This window comes from Haliotis rufescens, unplaced genomic scaffold, assembly GCF_023055435.1.
Source record: "Haliotis rufescens isolate VD_foot unplaced genomic scaffold, xgHalRufe1.0.p SCAF_36, whole genome shotgun sequence".
In the NCBI taxonomy this organism is placed as follows: domain Eukaryota; kingdom Metazoa; phylum Mollusca; class Gastropoda; order Lepetellida; family Haliotidae; genus Haliotis; species Haliotis rufescens.
Window position 1 is genome coordinate 3,923,884 of NW_025964068.1, and position 20,411 is coordinate 3,944,294.

A 20,411-nucleotide genomic window follows, 5' to 3' on the forward strand; every position below is an offset into this window, starting at 1 on the left:
AGCCACGGGACTCCTCAGGTGATGTGACAAAGACGTATGGTGAAGAGAGTTTTGCTGCCCAGCTGTTGAAGGCTGGGAGTTCCCCCGACGCCATCGAACCCGACTCTGGGGACAGCCTGCTCCATCTGGCAGCCAGGGACGGTAACCAGGCCGCCGGGATCTTCCTGGCCACACACAAAGCCAGCGTCAGTCACGCCAATAATAAGGTAAGACTTTCATAAACTCACGTTGATCTGTCACACATCGTGTCACACATTTCACACAGACAATTTAAGATATAGTTTTTGCATGTGATTATCAGGGAGTTTTAACTAATCAGGCTGACACAAAGTACAGTCAAGTCTCATTAATCTGACACTCGTTAATCCAACAATCAGCTTTATCCAACTAATGATGGAACTGATTAAGTCAGTGCTATTTAGACTCATTAGTCCGACAGTCTCGCACTCCGACTCCGACACATCTAATTTGCAACGAATTACCCAAATCACTCATTAATCAGTCTCGTCAATCCGACACAGTGATCAGCGTTCCGTGGTCATCTGCCCGCAAAGTACACAGCCCGTGTTTTGATGCGAGACGAGTCGGATAGTAGCTGCATATTACAACCTCTGTAGAAGTAAACTTGCCTTACAATAAACAGTTAGTGCTTTATATAAAGAAAACAGGATTAATCACATGCTTAGATTACCTCAATCTCATTTAAATTAGATACAAGTTCTCGTGATGGCCGAGGACATCTCATTAGAGGTCACGTCACAACAACCTTTCGCGAACTATGACCGACCAATGAAATGACTAACAGGAAGTCAACGTTAGCCACTAAGAAAGCAGCTTTCTTTAGCTTTCAAACTGGCGACTTCCATTCCAGACTATGCTTTTTAAAGTATTTCGAATAAGTCATGCAGTCAGTAACAGTTGTTTTGTATTAAGCTTTAGAGATTGCACAATTAGAAAACATATTCTGCTAACAATGTAACATAACAATATGAATATATCATGTTTTAGTCTGTTTTCAGTTGTACAAATGGGTATCTCATACCTCTAGTCGCACGTTAAAAGGAAGCCAGAAGCTGGAATGTAAACAATAAACTTGTTTCCGTCCGGTTGCGCACGCACCTCCCTATGACATGCCACAAATCTCTCAGCGCGCCTCTGAGCTGGTCGCTCGAGAAGGACTTTCGCGATAGACTGCTAGTTTGTATTCTACTAGTACTTATCGTGTGTCTACAGTTGTTGTTCTAATACAGTAATAATAATATGTCTTACCTGTAGACTCCTGGAATGTAATCCTTGGTAATCCATTGTTTGTGTTCAACACGTGTTTCACTGTTTGACTTGATTATACACGTGGCAACATGTCGGGCTTTTCTGCCTCGTGTCAAAGTATACTGTCTAAAGTAGATCCTCACAAGTATTGTCCTTCCTGCATAATTAAGGACGGATTTTCAACGTGTTCGTGGGATAAACGTAAAGAATGTGATCACTTTAATTGGTATCTTCGTGCGTTGGCGAAGCGGGCTACTGACCAGCGCTACAAGCAAAGTAGGTCATCGGGTGGATCCCTGGACTCTGCAGCCTCTACATCTGGCCCTGGGGGTGGCGCGTCGGCCACTCCCAAGAAATCAGTTGATAACGACCCGCCCCAGTCAACTTATGTTTTCGACAAGACACGTGACCGTTCGCCTGCTGATGATACTACCCGCACGACAGATCTTCGTCCATCGGTTGATCGAGAGCGTCACTCAGCCACCCGTTACGACGGGACCGGCTCGTGACGAGGACCATGAGGGGACTACGGTCCCCAGTCGGTCCGTCTCTCGTCCTACCAACGACGATAGGTCGACAGTGAACACGGATCCCACTCTACAAGTTGTTCCCGCCCCGGGACGACAGGTCGAGTGCCTCGTCGAGAGACAGTAAACGACACGAGGACGTTCGTCTCCTTCAAGGTCGTCGGGAGTTCGATTCGGACGATAACTATGATGGGGATCGTAGTACTTCTACAGTTAGAGATCGTAGCCCTCGTCCCAACGGGGACGTGCGGCGCTCTCGAAGGGAGTTTTTGGGAGATCAGCGTCGTAGAGATAATGATCGATCGTCACCCTCGTCTCACTTTCATATCAACCCGGTTTTGATAGGCCAGATGAGAAGGGTTCGACTACGTCGGAGGTCCATGGACCATTGTCCTGTACACCGGTTCCTTCATCTACGCCTACACAATGGATTGTGACGACAGCGTCGTAGAGATAATGACCGATCGACACCCTCGTCTCACTTTCATATCGACCCGGCTTTGATAGCCCAGATCACGACAGCGGTACTCGCCTCGACGGCGTCGACCAAGAAGGATTCGACTACGTCGGAGGTCCATGGACCATCGACCAGTACACCAGTACCTTCATCTACATCCACACAATCGACGTCTCCTCCCGATGTCTTCAGAGCCATGGCTCACAATATGGACCAGAACTTGCCTCTGCTCTGCCGGGGCAGAGGTTCAGCAAACCACCTGTTCGATCGCGTTACCCGATCTCTGGCATGCCGTTTTCGTCACTCATGAGTAGGGACTTGGATTGGGGGCTACTCTTCAAGAAACCAGCGCCCTCCAAGATTCTTGTAGTAGACAGGCATTGGGGATCCATGGACACTGCTGTTGGTCTCCAGCTACAACCGCTTGCTATGCTGTCGACAGCGAGCCAGCGGGGGAGGTAGTGAGGTCCCTTCCCCCACCGTCACCGTCATCGGAGTCTACTACCTTTAGACGAGCTACCGGTAGGGGGAAGACTTCATCACACGGATCATGAAGACGGTCGTAGAATGGCTCCATCGGCAGGCGATCAGGGTCGCCTTCTACCTAGACGAGCCGTCTCCTACGGGCGACAGGCTCACTAACATACCGGAATTGCAGAAAATTCTACGTGCCTTCTTGGTTGAAGATGAGTCACATTAATTCCGACTGCCGGCCTGGGACCTCGATATCGTTCTGCGCTACCTGTCTAGTTAGACTTACGAGCCTCTCGATCAGGTCGCCTTCGACATTGTCTCAGACAAGAAGTACTGCTCGTATTTTTTAGTTACCTTGTATACTGCGAGTTGCTCTGTAACTAAATTATGCGCCGACCACACTTCGATCGCAATTCATCTGACGTGTGCAGTTGTCATGTCGCATCGATAATTTGTTGTGTGTCGAAGAGCATTAAACATGCTGTTTTAGTTACCTTGTATACTGCGAGTTGCTCTGTAACTCAACTATACGTCGACCACTTCGATCGCAGTTCATCTGCCGTGTGCAGTTGTCATGTCGCATCGATAATTTGTTGTGTGTCGAAGAGCATTAAACATGCTATTTTTCGTTACCTTGGATACGACGAATCGTTCTGAAACTAAATTATATACCGTCCACACTTCGATCGCAATTCAACTGTCGTGTGCAGTTGTCCTGTCGCATCGATAGTTACTTGTGGGTCGAAGAGCATTAAACATGCTGTTTTAGTTACCTTGTATACTGCGAGTTGCTCTGTAACTAAACTATACGTCGACCACTTTGATTGCAGTTCAACTGACGCGTGCAGTTGTCCTGTCGCATCGATTATTAGTTGTGTGTCGATGAGCATTAGCCATGCTGTGGGTTCGTGTTAAACAATTTGTCTCGTCCGTGCATCTGGTCGAATGTTCTATTGTCACTGCAGGGGTGAGGAACTTGGTACATTCGACGTGAAAGAGGTCACTTCCTGATTACTTTCCCGACCCTCCTTCCAGTGTTCCGTCGAATTCTACCCATTTGTACGACTGAAAACAGACTAAAACATGGGTTTTTCAGATTAAAAACGATGTTTTATTGGTCTGTTTTCAGTCGTACGTTCCCACCCAGCCATCCCCACAGGGAAGTAATCCAGTCCAGTCCTGCTTGATGGCTTATTCTTCGAGATTTGTGGCATGTCATAGGGAGGTGCGTGCGCAACCGGACGGAAACAAGTTTAATGTTTACATTCCAGCTTCTGGCTTCCTTTTAACGTGCGACTAGAGGTATGATATACCCATTTGTACGACTGAAAACAGACCAATAAAACATCGTTTTTAATCTGAAAAACCCATTTTTCATTTTTTTATTATGTGTATTGTTTACTATTGTTTAGTTGTCTGATTTTCGATCACTACTTAATTTCGTTTATACGACATGATCATATGCAACCAACCATGTCGGTTTAACGGGACTTGACTGTATTTGGAGGTCTGTCAACATTGCATGAATGTAATAATGTAAGGCTAATGAAGCCATTTCCTCTCTAATGGTCCTGTTAACAATTAAATACAAGTTTGCAAATTTAACACAGTGGGAATTTGTTTTAATCCATTTGGGGAAATTTCACTAGATAAATGCTAGATAATTTTGTTTGATTTCCATAGCAACGGTTTTGTCATGAAGCTACTTTCAGTCTTCAGTGTACACTTTGAGCAGGGTATTCCCCATTTTCTTCATTTTCCCGCGTTTTAATGGCCTCGCTTTGAGAATGCAAAATGTGATATCTGAAACTGGCCTATAAGAGAGATAAGCACTCGCTTCGATGACATCTAGTTCAACCGCCCCAGGAAGGCAGAGAGTAACACACAAACATGGTGTCCTGCTATGTCTGCAGTAATATTTGTGTTAGTACAATTGTCAAAGCATAACACAAAACAATATACTTCAGTATCTATTAAATGTTGTTATCTCAGATAGAATCAAACAAGTGACAGATTGTCAGGAAAATCATAATGTTTATGTTACATTTGTTAATTATGCTAAAAAATACACAAGGATACTATGTATTAACAACAATATGATACAACTTTTACAAACTGTCAACATCAGAGATATTGTTTTCATGCATTTACACAGATGTTATTATGTTACAGTTCCATTAATTTCAACAGGCATGAATTCTGTGATTAAAGAGGAAATATATGTTATTAACTGAGGATCATTATCATGTTGATGCGTTTGCCATATCATGATAAAAAAATCATGATAGTGTTGAGCCCCATATTTAATTTAAGTCAGAAAATTCCATTGACATGTGTATCTGTTAAGAGAATACATGTAATATATTTAATTGTGTCAACAAGATAGTCCAACCATGAACGAACCTCCACCAGGGCAAAATTTCCATTATTGTTATCAAAATTCCTCTCCACTATCGCTGGACAATAGTTGTTACTCTTCATTAGGAATATTTAAGTAGTCTTCATCAAAATATGTGTTAAAATCATTCCATTCATAGTCTAATGTTGTGTCAGTACCTTTTGAAACTATACATCCGTATCTGCACATGTATAGATATTATGCCACATTTGGAAGACGAGGAGTACAATGCAAACTGTATATACAGATGATAATTTCATATCTGTATGTTTAAAAATATATCACTTTCTTAATCCAATCAAGAAACAATGAAAAGAAGTATCTCCCTGGTATTACCTTGCAATATAAGTCTAAAAATGTACGGCAATTTGGAGCAGACGACAGTTTTCCATTTCCAACCAATCCGGAGTCTTGGTTTGGTCACGTGACCTAAACACTTCATTATGGGGGCAGAATCAATTAGTGGCTTCTGAATGTTTTTCTTCCTTTGCACAGGATACAAGTGCCAATACAATTTAATAAATTGTTTACTTAATTATCCCACAAGACTGTAGTAATGACAGTTTGTTTTTAGCACTTGTGAGATAGAAAGATCCTGGACAAGAAGTATGTGATCCTCCAGTCACATCGTTTACCCCTTATGAAGAACTGTCCATTTGAATAGATGATATCATTATATTTACACAAAACAATGACGATATATTTGACCTAGGGTGACAGGTCTTTCACCACGATCACAGATATCAGCGATAAAGTGTAAACTGTTGACACAAAGTGAATTCCAGAACCAGCTATTTCTGAATGAAATGATTCAGAAAGGGTGATGCTCTTTAACCAACCAGTTTGCTACACTATACTAAAGCACCACCTTTTTCTGTGATTGACTCTTTTCCAAATACACCAACAACCAATACAGAATGTAGAATAGTGCCTTATATGGCTTGAGATAAAAAGATCCTGATATTGAACTACAGGGAAAAACTGTACAACCGGAAGTGTGAACATATTACTTTTGGACCGTTTACTGGAGCCAGGCTGTATCATTATATCATGATAATTACTTGTAATTGGAGGTGGACCTATGATGAATTCATATGTGAAAAAGTAAGGGCTTCTTTTATTTTAACTTCTAAGTAAATAAGATATTTCTAATGACACCACTTTCTTGTTGATCAATGGTGTTTCAGTCTGGTATCAAATTACATTCTCCGTACACGCTGTAGAACCAGAACGAGGCGGGATTCCCCTGCTATAAGCAGGCATGACTACTGAAAGTCTTAGCTGCTTCATGGTGTTAGGTCTTCATGTCATCACATGTGTCTGGTCAGGATGTAATGAACATGTTTTTGCCAGTGTATATTATAATTTAGAAAGTTTCATTTAGATTGTAGTAAGCTACAGTACCCACTCCACTATTTTTGTAGAAGAGAATGTTGAATTATTATTTAGGGCTCTATGTTTGAGTTAAATGTTTGACCTAACATCAGCCTTTGCCCTTCTGACAATGTGAGCCATGCCCTGGAATAGTTTGTTGAACTAACAGTAAACATGGTACTGCTGGCCTGAGGTTCATTGTCAACTACCTGTTTAACATGAGGTTTCCTTCCAGGGAGAGACCCCTCTGCACATAGCTTGTCAGTCTGGTCTCACCGATCTGGTCCGAGTTTTACTCCAGAAGGGTGCTAACCCAAATGCTCAGACCCTAAAGCCCAGAGACATGACTGTCAGCATGGCAATGCTTGGCATAGATGATGAACAACCTCCCATCGCACAACAAACTCCTCTACATCTAGCTCTGGCCAACAACCACAATATGGTGGTACAAGTCTTCCTTGACTATAAAGGTGTGTAACCCTACATAGTGAACAGCTCGGTGACTGAATCTCACATAACTTTACAAGCACCTACAACAGTCATAGTGATGACAAGGCCAGAACTGGGTGGTCACAGTGTATAGTTTTTGCTTATGATTTTTTCACGCTTGAATGAATAACTTAATTAGGCCTGGTGTTAAATTGTTTTAGTATTTTCTGTTTTTGTTTAAATGCAGGACATCTTCTAATAATTGGCTGGCCTTATCCAAGGTCATGTACATGTCATGAATTTATTTACAAACACATGAGGACCTAAGTAGGATAATCTAGCACTCCCATTTTAGGTCTAGTTATCTCAAGAGCTGATTAAAGAGGATTGGGTGGTTCTGTGACTGAGCTGATTGTGTGTTTGCGTGTCCCGTTGGTATTGATTTTGCTTATGCTTTCAGTCACTGGTTTTTGTGCTCCTGACTTGACCATTTGCTCACTGACTCACCCCATATTTGAAAATGAAATGATGAGCTGGGCCCCGCTCCACAAAAAGATCAAGATGTCAAAGTATGAGAGTTGCGATCATCTTAGTGCTATGGTCGCTTTGTGAATTCAGCCCTGTATGTTATCTCGATGAGAACACGTTCAAATGTTCAGTTTGTGTGTTTCCAGCGGAGGTTGCTGGAAGCAGTGCTGGGCTCCAAGTGATGCCAAACTTTAACATCAAGGACACAGTGGGACAGACCGTGGTGGGCCTGTCACTGTGGAATGGCATCCACAACATGGCGGCCAAGCTGTTGGATGCTGGAGCAAACATCAATGAGAAGAATTCTGCTGGGATGACACTCTTACATCAGTGTATAGAGAAGCAAGACACTGTCAGTGCCCTGTTCCTTATAGAGCATAGAGCAGACATAGAAGCAATGTGAGTATCAGTGCTACCATAACCACACTATATGGCAACAAGATTTGCATTATTTAAAAAAAAAGGCAAAACATTAAAAATTTGATATCAGAGTTGTCAGATGCGTTAAGACAAATGAAAAGGAGGCATTATTTCTTATCACGACACTAGGGATAGAGACTTTCCCAGCTGTCAGGCACTTGAGAGCCTTGGGCAACTTGAGGTTAGTGGGCTTCAATCTGAGGATTACACCCACCAAATTGAGTGGTCCTCTTGAACTAGTAGGCCCAACTCCATCCTCTCCTCTGGTTCAGACTTATCAACAGAAATGGCCACATCACTAGAGAAGTCACTTCTGTTTGCAAGAAGAAGGCTGTGCCACCATTGTTTGAGATTTGTAAACACGTCAAGGATAAAATGGATAAAGAAGATTTATGCCAGGCTCATCCATGAAATGGAAACAATAGTTGTGTCTGGGGTCTGATGACAAGTATGGTCACTTCGTTGTCCCACTTTGAATGACAAGTTGACCTGAATTATCTCCCTTGCTATGTTGGCAGATCTCCTGACAATCAGACACCGATCCAGCATGCCATCAGTAGACATCTGCCAGTGGTTGTCGACGTCCTGTGTACACGGAAAGCCAACATGAACGTAGTCGATGAGAGTGGCAATTGTCCACTGTGGCAGGCTCTGGACTCAGGACAGGAGGATATTGCACAAACACTGGTGAGTCAGTGACATGTTGAGTTTAGGGGGGGGAGCAAGCTGTGTTTACCATCTTTAGGGTCAACAGGATATTCAATAAATATGCTTAAAATATGAGATGTCTTCAGACCTACTGGATATTGTCTTCAATATCCAGTATATACAGGGGAATGTACCCCAGTACTTACTGGATATTGACCGGTACAATTTGGATCAGTTAACTCCATTGACTGGCAGAGACAAATCCAACCTTTAACACCAGTGTTTAAATGTTGTAACATTTGTATAATGAAACCCATAAGCTAATATTTGATGATTAGCAGTTCATTTGTGGTTTGTCTTGACTATAAGTGTTGTGACACCTCCCTAATATTGCTTTTATTACGGGTGGAAGAACATTGCTTGTAACTGTCAGTGAGTTATACCATGTTTTGTATCCCAGGTATCAGATGAGGCTAAGTTGAGACACTGGCAGGATATGCATCACGATACTTAGATGATTTTTTTCAAACCATTTTTGCTGTTAAACATAGATGTTATTTTAAGACAATATGAGACTCAAGTGGCTTGTCATGATGCATTGTGTCTGCCCAAGTGAGGACTATTTCTTGTGTATGTATTCCTTGATGACTGTTTGGCCAGGTGAAGCATGACTGTGACATGAACCTGTGGTCACCGGGACCAAGCTGCTACCAGACGCTGCTGCACCGAGCCATTGACGAGAACAACGAGGCCGTCGCCTGTTTCCTTGTCAGAAGGTTGGTTACTTTGCCTGATGATGGCAGGGAACTGTTATTGTCATAATGGATCCCTCTGTGGGATTGGACAGGATTGACTAGGACAGGATTGGGTGGCAGGCTGTGACTTGGCTGTGTCATCGTGCCCCAACAGGACTGAGTGTGATGTTTATCATGCCGAGACTTGATTATTGACAGGCTGTTGTGGTATGGCTTGAACATTGTTGTCTCTGGTGTAATACCCTGGAGTATACTGAGACTATGTATACACACAGGGTAGAGTTTGATTCTCCTTGGACATGATGGAGAGACAATACATGAATGAGTGCATGTTCTGTCCTTGGCACCTGCATGTAGTAGGCAGTTTGAGACATAAAACAACAGACTATAATCAGTCCTTCTACTGCCAGCTACATTTCTGTTTTCCAGTGGTTGTGACAAGAACAGTCCGAGGAGAGCAGGTCCGAACGGGGACGGAGGGGAAGAGGCAAGGTGAGGGTCAACAAGGGAGACAATCAACAGCATCTTTTATGAAAAATAGGCCATGAGAACTCTACTGTCCTTTCAAACACATTGTTCTATGTAAAATTTCTATCAACTAATAACTAATGTATCTTGTCTTGAACAGTGCATGGAATCACAATGTTGATATATTTGTGATATTTATTTGTTACTGTAGAGATGGACAGAGTCCCCTGCACTTAGCATGTGCCTGGGGTCTGGAGAGGGTGGTGCAATGTCTCATGGAGCACAATGCTGATGTCAACAGTCAGGTAGGTCAAGGTCAGGTCAAAGATCACTGATGAAAACTACTTGCCATAAAACTACTGATACAGGCATATTGCCCAAAGGACTAATATGAGTCTCTTTACAACAAAGTTTTGTTCTGTATGCTTTACACATATTTGAACAGGGTTCACAGATTTGAAAAGTACTTAAATTTAACCCTATCTGATGAAAAGTGCTTGATTCTGCCATTTTACCATCGAAGTGCTGGAATTCTTTTGACAGTCCTTGAAAAGTGCTGGAATGTAAATAAAATTGGTCTAGCTATTACCAAATTGCTACTGAAAATTATTATCGAAAGACTGTCTTCTGTCTATCATGGGTTACATGCGTTACATGTGTTAATTCCTTTGTGCATGGTATTACTGAACATAGTTTAATTAACATTATCACGAGCGACACTTGAAACTCTAGCCTGGTTCTCATCCCTCGACAGGCCAAGGGCAGGATCTGGGAACCAGTCAGATTGTGCTAAATCATGGGGGAGATGTGTGTTTTTATTCATGGGTTTCAAAGTAAGTGGGTCATGAAACAAAAGACAGAAAACAAGATGTTGCTGCATCGGGAACGAAATTGATATCGTTACGATGGGGGAAAATGTGGTTGTATAGGTATATACATGATATGTTGTGTGTGATATGTGTGCTATTTGATATTCTTACAGTACATTTAGCTTCATCTAATAATCTGGATGCTACTTGTTATCTATTACCTGTTATCAATGTTAATCTGCTGCTCATCACAACATATCCTGCATATATTATACCTCTCATCACTTGGTTGTTGTCACTCCAGCTTGATAACGGTTTTAGAATCTACATCACAACATATCCTGCATATATTATACCTCTCATCACTTGGTTGTTGTCACTCCAGCTTGATAACGGTGTAAGAATCTACATCACAACATATCCTGCATATATTATACCTCTCATCACTTGGTTGTTGTCACTCCAGCTTGATAACGGTGTAAGAATCTACATCACAACATATCCTGCATATATTATACCTCTCATCACTTGGTTGTTGTCACTCCAGCTTGATAACGGTGTAAGAATCTACACCAAAATGTGGCGATATGCAATAAACCAGAAGTTGTTGTCCATTAAGTTGTACGTTTTCTTACTGACTCACCAACTTCTAGAATGACAATCAATCAGTTAAAGCTGTGATAGAACTCAAATACTGTTCAAACCATGTTAGACCAAAAAGTCACTCACTCACTCATGCTTGATGTGGAATTAGGTAGTGAATGATGTGAAAGACCAGATGTATTGATTCCTGTATTAGACAGCAGAATACTTTCTTCTGGATGACGTCTGAAAGACACAAACAAATTTCCCTCTCTCATTGATTCATGCAATCTGAGTTTAGTGAGAAGCATGGCATGCCAGTGAGTCAAACAGATTGTCAATGAACATGTCTGCCTCAAAGTGCCTTCAAAACAGGGCTCAACAAATACACCTACAGACAGCCAGTTAATATTTGTCAGGACCAGTAATATTTAAGTTGAGGTGATGTGAGTGACTAGTGAAATATAGAAATGTCTTCTTGCAAAGTTTTGTTTCCAAGAACCAAAGTACTGAAATTACTATTTCTGAAAATGTGTGTAATCTTGTTCTGATAATTTGTAGTAGACAATTTTCTGTGAGACGAATGAAATTCTGAAGATACAGTTGTTGTTGTGGTTATTTTTTTGGATGCTGTAAAATGAAGATCTTCTTGCTAGCATAGTGTTCAAATGTGCTAAAATTGTGTTACTCTAGGATGCGGAAGGGAAGAGTCCAGTTCACATCGCCATCGAGAACCAACATGCAGTCATCATCTCCCTTCTCCTGTCTCACCCAAGTCTCAATCTCACACTGAGGGACAAGAATGGTCACACTCCCTTCTCGGCTGCCATGACAACCAAGAACAACAAGGCAGCACAGCAGATACTCAATCGAGAGCCGACTGCGGCGGAACAGGTGGACAATCGTGGGCGCAACTTCCTGCACACGGCCATCCAGAAGGCGGACATTGAGAGTGTGTTGTTCTTGTTGAGTGTGCACGCCAACGCCAACTCCCGGGTACAAGACTCACAGAACCTCACCCCTCTCCATCTGGCTGTCAGGACCGGATCCGAGATGATTGTCAGGAACCTGGTGAGTTTACAGCTTCACCTTGGTGGTGACAGACTGTACTGATTGGATGATCGGCTTTCCATACTTTACCATCTCTTTTCCCTTCCTTACTTTACCATCTCTTTTCCCTTCCTTACCTTACCATCTCTCTTTTCCCTTCCTTACTTTACCATCTCTCTTTTCCCTTCCTTACTTTACCATCTCTCTTTTCCCTTCCTTACTTTACCATCTCTCTTTTCCCTTCCTTACCTTACCATCTCTCTTTTCCCTTCCTTACTTTACCATCTCTCTTTTCCCTTCCTTACTTTACCATCTCTCTTTTCCCCTCCATACTTTACCATCTCTCGTTTCCCTTCCTTACTTTACCATCTCTCTTTTCCCCTCCATACTTTACCATCTCTCTTTTGCCCTCCTTACTTTACCATCTCTCTTTTCCCTTCCTTACTTTACCATCTCTCGTTTGCCCTCCTTACTTTACCATCTCTCTTTTCCCTTCCTTACTTTACCATCTCTCGTTTGCCCTCCTTACTTTACCATCTCTCTTTTCCCTTCCTTACTTTACCATCTCTCTTTATCCCTTTCTTACTTTACCATCTCTCTTTTCCCTTCCTTACTTTACCATCTCTCTTTATCCCTTTCTTACTTTACCATCTCTCTTTTCCCTTCCTTACTTTACCATCTCTCTTTATCCCTTTCTTACTTTACCATCTCTCTTTTCCCTTCCTTACTTTACCATCTCTCTTTTCCCTTCCTTACTTTACCATCTCTCTTTTCCCTTCCTTACTTTACCATCTCTCTTTATCCCTTTCTTACTTTACCATCTCTCTTTTCCTTTCCTTACTTTACCATCTCTCTTTATCCCTTTCTTACTTTACCATCTCTCTTTTCCCTTCCTTACTTTACCATCTCTCTTTTCCCTTCCTTACTTTACCATCTCTCTTTATCCCTTTCTTACTTTACCATCTCTCTTTTCCCTTCCTTACTTTACCATCTCTCTTTTCCCTTCCTTACTTTACCATCTCTCTTTATCCCTTCCTTACTTTACCATCTCTCTTTTCCCTTCCTTACTTTACCATCTCTCGTTTGCCCTCCTTACTTTACCATCTCTCTTTTCCCTTCCTTACTTTACCATCTCTCGTTTGCCCTCCTTACTTTACCATCTCTCTTTTCCTTTCCTTACTTTACCATCTCTCGTTTGCCCTCCTTACTTTACCATCTCTCTTTTCCCCTCCTTACTTTACCATCTCTCGTTTGCCCTCCTTACTTTACCATCTCTCTTTTCCTTTCCTTACTTTACCATCTCTCGTTTGCCCTCCTTACTTTACCATCTCTCTTTTCCTTTCCTTACTTTACCATCTCTCTTTTCCATTCCTTACTTTACCATCTCTCTTTTCCCTTCCTTACTTTACCATCTCTCGTTTGCCCTCCTTACTTTACCATCTCTCTTTTCCTTTCCTTACTTTACCATCTCTTTTCCCTTCCTTACTTTACCATCTCTCGTTTGCCCTCCTTACTTTACCATCTCTCGTTTGCCCTCCTTACTTTACCATCTCCCTTTTCCCTTCCTTACTTTACCATCTCTCGTTTGCCCTCCTTACTTTACCATCTCTCGTTTGCCCTCCTTACTTTACCATCTCTCTTTTCCCTTCCTTACTTTACCATCTCTCTTTTCCTTTCCTTACTTTACCATCTCTCTTTTCCCTTCCTTACTTTACCATCTCTCGTTTCCCTTCCTTACTTTACCATCTCTCTTTTCCCCTCCTTACTTTACCATCTCTCTTTTCCTTTCCTTATTTTACCATCTCTCTTTATCCCTTTCTTACTTTACCATCTCTCTTTTCCTTTCCTTACTTTACCATCTCTCTTTTCCTTTCCTTCCTTTACCATCTCTCGTTTCCCCTACTTACTTTACCATCTCTCTTTTCCCTTCCTTACTTTACCATCTCTCTTTTCCTTTCCTTACTTTACCATCTCTCTTTTCCCTTCCTTACTTTACCATCTCTCGTTTCCCTTCCTTACTTTACCATCTCTCTTTTCCCTTCCTTACTTTACCATCTCTCTTTTCCCTTCCTTACTTTACCATCTCTCTTTTCCTTTCCTTACTTTACCATCTCTCTTTCCCCCTCCTTACTTTACCATCTCTCGCTTCCCCTCCTTACTTTACCATCTCTCTTTTCCCTTTCTTACTTTACCATCTCTCGTTTCCCTCCCTTACTTTACCATCTCTCTTTTCCCTTCCTTACTTTACCATCTCTTTTTTCCCTTTCTTACTTTACCATCTCTCTTTTCCCTTCCTTACTTTACCATCTCTCTTTTCCTTTCCTTACTTTACCATCTCTCTTTTCCTTTAGTTACTTTACCATCTCTCTTTTCCCTTCCTTACTTTACCATCTCTAGTTTCCCTTCCTTACTTTACCATCTCTTGTTTCCCTTCCTTACTTTACCATCTCTCGTTTCCCTTCCCTACTTTACCATCTCTCGTTTCCCTTCCTTACTTTACCATCTCTCATTTCCCTTCCTTACTTTACCATCTCTTTTCCCTTCCTTACTTTACCATCTCTCGTTTCCCTTCCTTACTTCACCATCTCTCTTTTCCCTTCCTTACTTTACCATCTCTCATTTCCTTTCCTTACTTTACCATCTCTCTTTTCCCTTCCTTACTTTACCATCTCTCTTTTCCCCTCCTTACTTTACCATCTCTCTTTTCCCCTCCTTACTTTACCATCTCTCTTTTCCCTGACTTACTTTACCATCTCTCTTTTCCCTGACTTACTTTACTTTCTCTCTTTTCCCTTTCTTACTTTACTATCTTTCTTTTCCCTTTCTTACTTTACTTTTTCTCTTTTCCCTTTCTTACTTTACTTTTTCTCTTTTCCCTTTCTTACTTTACTTTTTCTCTTTTCCCTTTCATACTTTACTTTTTTTTGTCCCTTTCTTACTTTACTATCTTTCTTTTCCCTTTCTTACTTTACTTTTTCTCTTTTCCCTTTCTTACTTTACTTTTTCTCTTTTCCCTTTCTTACTTTACTTTTTCTCTTTTCCCTTTCATACTTTACTCTTTTTTTTTCCCTTTCTTACTTTACTTTCTCTCTTTTCCCTTTCTTACTTTACTTTCTCTCTTTCCCCTTTCTTACTTTACTTTCTCTCTTTTCCCTTTCTTACTTTACTATCTTTCTTTTCCCTTCCTTGCTTTACTTTCTCTCTTTTCCTTGACTTACTTTACTTTCTCTCTTTTCCTTGACTTACTTTACTTTCTCTCTTTTCCTTGACTTACTTTACTTTCTCTCTTTTCCTTGACTTACTTTACTTTCTCTATTTTCTCTGACATTCTTTACTTTCTCTCTTTTCCCTTTCTTACTTTACTTTCTCTCTTTCCCCTTTCTTACTTTACTTCCTCTCTTTTCCATGACTTAATTTACTCTGACTGACTTGTTTAACTGACTAGCAGTCTGATGTTAACATGCATCACATGGCCTTCTTCAGATACTAGCTGGAGCATCTGTCAATGAGTTGACAAAGGCAGCAGAGACCTGCCTACACCTAGCTGCAGGCAATGACCATGCCTCCATCTGCTCAGTATTACTGGAGAATGGAATAGATTTTGATGCTGTTGATGAAAATCTCAATAATGGTATGTGGCTGGATGAATATCTCCCTAATGGTATGTAGCTGGATGAATATGTCCATAATGGTATGTAGCTGGATGAATATGTCCAGAATGGTATGTAGGTGGATGAATATGTCCATAATGGTATGTAGCTGGATGAATATGTCCAGAATGGTATGTAGCTGGATGAATATGTCCAGAATGGTATGTAGCTGGATGAATATGTCCATAATGGTATGTAGCTGGATGAATATGTCCATAATGGTATGTAGCTGGATGAATATGTCCATAATGGTATGTAGCTGGATGAATATGTCCATAATGGTATGTAGCTGGATGAATATGTCCATAATGGTATGTAGCTGGATGAATATGTCCATAATGGTATGTAGCTGGATGAATATGTCCATAATGGTATGTAGCTGGATGAATATGTCCAGAATGGTATGTAGGTGGATGAATATGTCCATAATGGTATGTAGCTGGATGAATATGTCCATAATGGTATGTAGCTGGATGAATATGTCCAGAATGGTATGTAGCTGGATGAATATGTCCAGAATGGTATGTAGGTGGATGAATATGTCCATAATGGTATGTAGCTGGATGAATATGTCCAGAATGGTATGTAGCTGGATGAATATGTCCATAATGGTATGTAGCTGGATGAATATGTCCATTGGTATGTAGCTGGATGAATATGTCCATAATGGTATGTAGCTGGATGAATATGTCCATAATGGTATGTAGCTGGATGAATATGTCCATAATGGTATGTAGCTGGATGAATATGTCCAGAATGGTATGTAGCTGGATGAATATGTCCATAATGGTATGTAGCTGGATGAATATGTCCATAATGGTATGTAGCTGGATGAATATGTCCAGAATGGTATGTAGGTGGATGAATATGTCCATAATGGTATGTAGCTGGATGAATATGTCCATAATGGTATGTAGCTGGATGAATATGTCCATAATGGTATGTAGCTGGATGAATATGTCCAGAATGGTATGTAGGTGGATGAATATGTCCATAATGGTATGTAGGTGGATGAATATGTCCATAATGGTATGTAGCTGGATGAATATGTCCATAATGGTATGTAGGTGGATGAATATCTCCATAATGGTATGTAGCTGGATGAATATCTTCAGAATGGTATGTAGCTGGATGAATATGTCCATAATGGTATGTAGCTGGATGAATATGTCCATAATGGTATGTAGCTGGATGAATATGTCCATAATGGTATGTAGCTGGATGAATATGTCCAGAATGGTATGTAGCTGGATGAATATGTCCATAATGGTATGTAGCTGGATGAATATGTCCATAATGGTATGTAGCTGGATGAATATGTCCATAATGGTATGTAGCTGGATGAATATGTCCATAATGGTATGTAGCTGGATGAATATGTCCATAATGGTATGTAGCTGGATGAATATGTCCAGAATGGTATGTAGGTGGATGAATATGTCCATAATGGTATGTAGCTGGATGAATATGTCCATAATGGTATGTAGGTGGATGAATATCTCCATAATGGTATGTAGCTGGATGAATATGTCAATAATGATCACTGATCAGCTTGTCTTTGATACAATTTACAAATATCCTTCTTCTTTCAACATCGAGCATAGCGATGCAGCATGTATTCTTGTTCTAGAAATAAATAATAACAGATATGGGAGACATTTTGGTTTCAAATTTTGGGCAATGGATGTTATTTTCTTTCGCCATTGCCATGGTTAGACACAGCCATGTCTACAATAATCTGTGAATCCTGAGACATGGCTGTTAGTCTACAATATATCCCAAGACATAGAATGTAGCTATCACTCGTCCAGACACTGTGGTGTAAAAACACATACAGTTTGCCTGCAATGATGTCATGACCTGCTTCTCACGTCACAGATCACCTTTGTTCTCATTTCAAGTTACCACACTCCAATGGCGGTCACAAGATAGAGCTGATTGTCATGTACAGTTATTGCACCGAAAATAAGTCATCATGACAATGATGAATGTGCTCTCGTAATGTTCACTGACCCACTGCACTTGTAGACCCCTGTACACCCTGCTGCTGATGTGTGTCACATTATCTACACTATGATCTAACATTGACACTGGATGTAACAAGGTGCAGATACTGTACATCCTATGTCTGTCCACAGCCCTGCACTTAGCGGTCCAACAGGGGAACCTTAACACAGTCAAGGTACTTCTAACTGAGAGCCGGATCAATGCTGAGACCCTCAATGCCAAGTGAGTAGCGCCTCACTCATCTTGTACATTGTCAGATGTATCATATATCAAGGAAATAATCATTCAAGGATTTTTTTTTGCATTTGGCTGCCATACTGCTGCGTTTGTTGCTGAAGAAATAATCGATTTTAGTTTGTCCTTTTCTATTTCTAGAAGTCCAATATTGTTTTACTAAGCTTGTGTAAGATAGAATTAATGAATGTCAACTTTTTTATTATAATAAAAAAGTTCATAAATTCCCTCTTTTATGTGTTTCACTGCTTTTTAAGTCAATGTCAAAGACCTATGCCTGTGCACTTTGCCCGTCATCAGCATTGTACTGTACATTTGTCATGTATCTCTTTAAAAAAGCTCTTTTCTCTTATTGCTAACTGTCAATATTTGGTAGTGTTCAATCTCTGTGTACAAATGCTGGTCAAAATATGGTCACATACAGCTGATAATTTGATGTTTGATATGAAACACTCAAATGTATCGCCAAGAATCATGATGTGATTGTGTCATGTATATTATCATGTATGCTACAGGGGTCAGAACCCGCTCCATATACTGGGGCAGTATGGGAGGGACAATGCTGCCGCCATCTTTGAACTGTTCAGAGAAACCATGCCAGAATACAACATCAACAGACCTGACACCGAGGGTAACACAGGTAGGTCACTCACACTTACATGGGTAGGTCACTCACACTTACATGGGTAGGTCACTCACACTTACACAGGTAGGTCACTCACACTTACGCAGGAAGTTCACTCACACTTACACAGGTAGGTCACTCACACTTACAGACAGGTCACTCACACTTACACGGGTAGGTCACTCACACTTACACAGACAGGTCACTCACACTTACACAGACAGGTCCCTCACACTGACACAGGTAGGTCCTTCACACTTTCACAGATAGGTCACTCACACTTACACAGGTAGGTCACTCACACTTTCACAGATAGGTCACTCACACTGACACAGACAGGTCACTTACACTGACACAGGTAGGTCACTCACACTGACACAGGTAGGTCACTCACATTTACACAGGTAGGTCACTCACACTCACACAGGCAGGTCACTCACATTTACACGGGTAGGTCACTCACACTCACACGGGTAGGTCACTCACACTCACATAGGCAGGTCACTCACATTTACACGGGTAGGTCACTCACACTCACACAGGCAGGTCACATACACTTACACGGGTGGGTCACTCACATTTACACGGGTAGGTCACTCACACTCACACAGGCAGGTCACATACACTTAAATGGGTAGGTCACTCACACTTACACAGGTAGGTCACTCACACTCACAGGCAGGTCACATACACTTACATGGGTAGGTCCCTCACACTTACACAGGTAGGTCACTCACACTTACACAGACAGGTCACTCACACTTACACAGGTAGGTCACTCACACTTACACAGACAGGTCCCTCACACTTACACAGGTAGGTCACTCACACTTACACAGACAGGTCACTCACACTTACATGGGTAGGTCACTCACACTTACACAGACAGGTCACTCACACTTACATGGGTAGGTCACTCACACTTACACAGGTAGGTCACTCACACTTACACAGACAGGTCCCTCACACTTACACAGGTAGGTCCTTCACACTTTCACAGATAGGTCACTCACACTTACACAGGTAGGTCACTCACACTGACACAGGAAGGCCACTCACACTCACACAGGCAGGTCACTCACATTTACACAGGTAGGTCACTCACACTTACACAGGTAGGTCACTCACACTTGCACAGACAGGTCCCTCACACTTACACAGACAGGTCACTCACACTAACACAGACAGGTCCCTCACACTTACACAGGTAGGTCCTTCACACTTTCACAGATAGGTCACTCACACTTACACAAGTAGGTCACTCACACTTACACAGATAGGTCACTCACACTGACACAGACAGGTCCCTCACACTTACACAGACAGGTCCCTCACACTTACACAGACAGGTCACTCACACTTACACAGACAGGTCACTCACACTTACACGGGTAGGTCACTCACACTTACACAGGTAGGTCACTCACACTTACACAGGTAGGTCCCTCACACTTACACAGACAGGTCCCTCACACTTTCACAGATAGGTCACTCACACTTACACAGGTAGGTCACTCACACTGACACAGGAAGGTCACTCACACTCACACAGGCAGGTCACTCACATTTACACAGGTAGGTCACACACACTTACACGGGTAGGTCACTCACACTTACACAGGTAGGTCACTCACACTTGCACAGACAGGTCCCTCACACTTACACAGACAGGTCACTCACACTTACACAGACAGGTCACTCACACTT

At 41.7% G+C, this 20,411-nt stretch overlaps 1 protein-coding gene across 1 annotated transcript in view; it reads left to right on the top strand.

Annotated features, from left to right (window-relative positions):
* The window catches only part of LOC124147762 (rabankyrin-5-like), a 68,471-nt gene that overhangs the window by 25,493 nt on the left and 22,567 nt on the right, over window positions 1–20,411 (top strand). Inside the window, exons 10-20 of the mRNA XM_046518518.2 lie at window positions 3–206; window positions 6,735–6,969; window positions 7,603–7,855; window positions 8,395–8,563; window positions 9,185–9,300; window positions 9,709–9,771; window positions 9,959–10,052; window positions 11,832–12,209; window positions 15,672–15,819; window positions 17,977–18,067; window positions 18,595–18,719. Coding sequence (XP_046374474.2) covers window positions 3–206; window positions 6,735–6,969; window positions 7,603–7,855; window positions 8,395–8,563; window positions 9,185–9,300; window positions 9,709–9,771; window positions 9,959–10,052; window positions 11,832–12,209; window positions 15,672–15,819; window positions 17,977–18,067; window positions 18,595–18,719 — 1,876 coding nt within the window. The remainder of the gene's footprint in view (window positions 1–2; window positions 207–6,734; window positions 6,970–7,602; window positions 7,856–8,394; window positions 8,564–9,184; window positions 9,301–9,708; window positions 9,772–9,958; window positions 10,053–11,831; window positions 12,210–15,671; window positions 15,820–17,976; window positions 18,068–18,594; window positions 18,720–20,411) is intronic.